This window comes from Cotesia glomerata, linkage group LG1, assembly GCF_020080835.1.
Source record: "Cotesia glomerata isolate CgM1 linkage group LG1, MPM_Cglom_v2.3, whole genome shotgun sequence".
NCBI lineage: Eukaryota > Metazoa > Arthropoda > Insecta > Hymenoptera > Braconidae > Cotesia > Cotesia glomerata.
In genome coordinates, this window is record NC_058158.1 from 15,685,769 (window position 1) to 15,687,579 (window position 1,811).

Below are 1,811 nucleotides of genomic sequence, written 5' to 3' on the forward strand. Positions count from 1 at the left end.
AATCTACTTCCATTTCGGCTGCCGAATGGCCTTTTTTTTTTTTATTAGCGATTTTGTTTTGTTTTATGATATGTATCATCGGGATATGGATCATCGCACATATGTATCATTGGGTATATGTGTGATCAAAATTTGAATAATTGGGATATGTATCATCGGGATTTGGGTAATTGATACATATGTATCATCGGGATATGCGTAAACGACACCTACTCAAAATAACACATTTAAATTTTTATTTACAAAGTAACAGGTAACCAAAAATAAGGATTTTTGAATAATATTAATAACAAAAATGTTGGCAAAAGATATTTTCATTAAGAGTACATTTTTGGATCCAAAATCCCAAAAACTCTATCTTATTTGGGTTACACAAGAAACGCAGATTCAAATACAATGGGGTAATTACTATTATGAATTATAATTTTTTAATGAAGTTTCAAAAAACTACATATTTGTACACTAAATTTTACAAATATTTTTAAATTATAGTCTTATCGGTTAATAATTTTTAAAAATAGTCAGATATCTGCTTTTCAAAAAAGTTGAAAATAAATTTCCCTATTTTTACTTATTTTTTGTTTGTAGATAAAAATTTTTCCTTACAAATTTTTGAGTTTGCAAAAACGATGCATGAAAGAAAAACTGGTGATGAGGACATTTTTTATAGTAATAATGACCATGTAAATCTTTCCAAAAACAACGAAAACAAAGATTCAAATCATGAGGACGATGATTTCGACATGAGTGAATATCTTTCTTTCAAGAAGAATAATGATAACACTCTATCATCAAAAGAATCAGATGAAGGGAAAAATAATACCAGGTCCAGTTGCTGTTCTAGTATGCAGAAGAAAGATAAGTACGATTGGCAATATTATGGCAATATTATGGTTACCATTTAGACGAAAAAAATCATCCGATTCAGAAAAAGTATTTTTGGGAGAATGTTGTAAATGATTTAATAAGTCAAAAATTCAATGTTAATAAAATCCAGTGTCAAAATAAATGGACGAGCCTGTATCAAAGTTATAAATCCTGTAAGGACAAAACGGGACGAGCTCCAGATTCATTGAAATTTTACAACGAGATTGATAAATTCCTGGGACATAAACCAGCAAACTCGTCGCAACATTCACTGGGTTCGTTACCGAAGAAAAATAATGAAGAAAATAAAGAAAACAAAGAAAATATGAGCAAGAAAATTGGAGGTAAAAAAGGGTCTGACAAGAAGAAAAAACGCTCTGAAGATGACGAAGAAAGCAGACTTTCACTGAAGAAAGCAAAACTTGAATTGGCGCAAGAAAAATTAAAAGTGGAAAAGAAAAAGTGTGAATTAATAAGAAAATATATTCAACTTCGAGAGGGGTGGCTTGAATTAAAATTTAAAATAAACTACTTGTTTATTTGTAATTAATTCTTTGGTTAATATTCTACCATATAAATAAGTTATTGAGAAGATACGGAGTTCTGGAGTCGTTTAAGTTGACCGTATGATACTATGATGCAAAAAGAACAAAGACTTTTGTGTGTATAATTATTTATAATTATGTATAATTACTCGCTGCGTTGATGAAAGAATTATTAAGAATTTTCTTGGGTATAGATTTGCGAGAGCTACAGAAACTTTTTATTTATTTATTTATTTACCAAATTTTTAGACCCTGAAGCCTTAGCTCCCTAAGGGCCTTACATAGAAATGAATACATAGTAATAATAAAATTAGTTAAACAGTAATGGATAGAAAATAATAAGACAGTAAAAATAAGTAATAAGAAAAGTAATGTTGTCTCTAAACAAAGTCTATCCAA

The 1,811-nt window shown here is 28.8% G+C and overlaps 1 protein-coding gene across 1 annotated transcript; it reads left to right on the top strand.

Moving 5' to 3' along the window:
- Positions 1–629: 629 nt before the first annotated feature.
- Positions 630–1,493, top strand: LOC123275316. The gene is made up of 2 exons (XM_044743414.1): positions 630–747; positions 864–1,493. The coding sequence occupies exons 1-2, from the start codon at positions 630–632 to the stop codon at positions 1,415–1,417; spliced, it is 672 nt and encodes a 223-aa protein (XP_044599349.1). The 3' UTR covers positions 1,418–1,493.
- Positions 1,494–1,811: the final 318 nt, after the last annotated feature.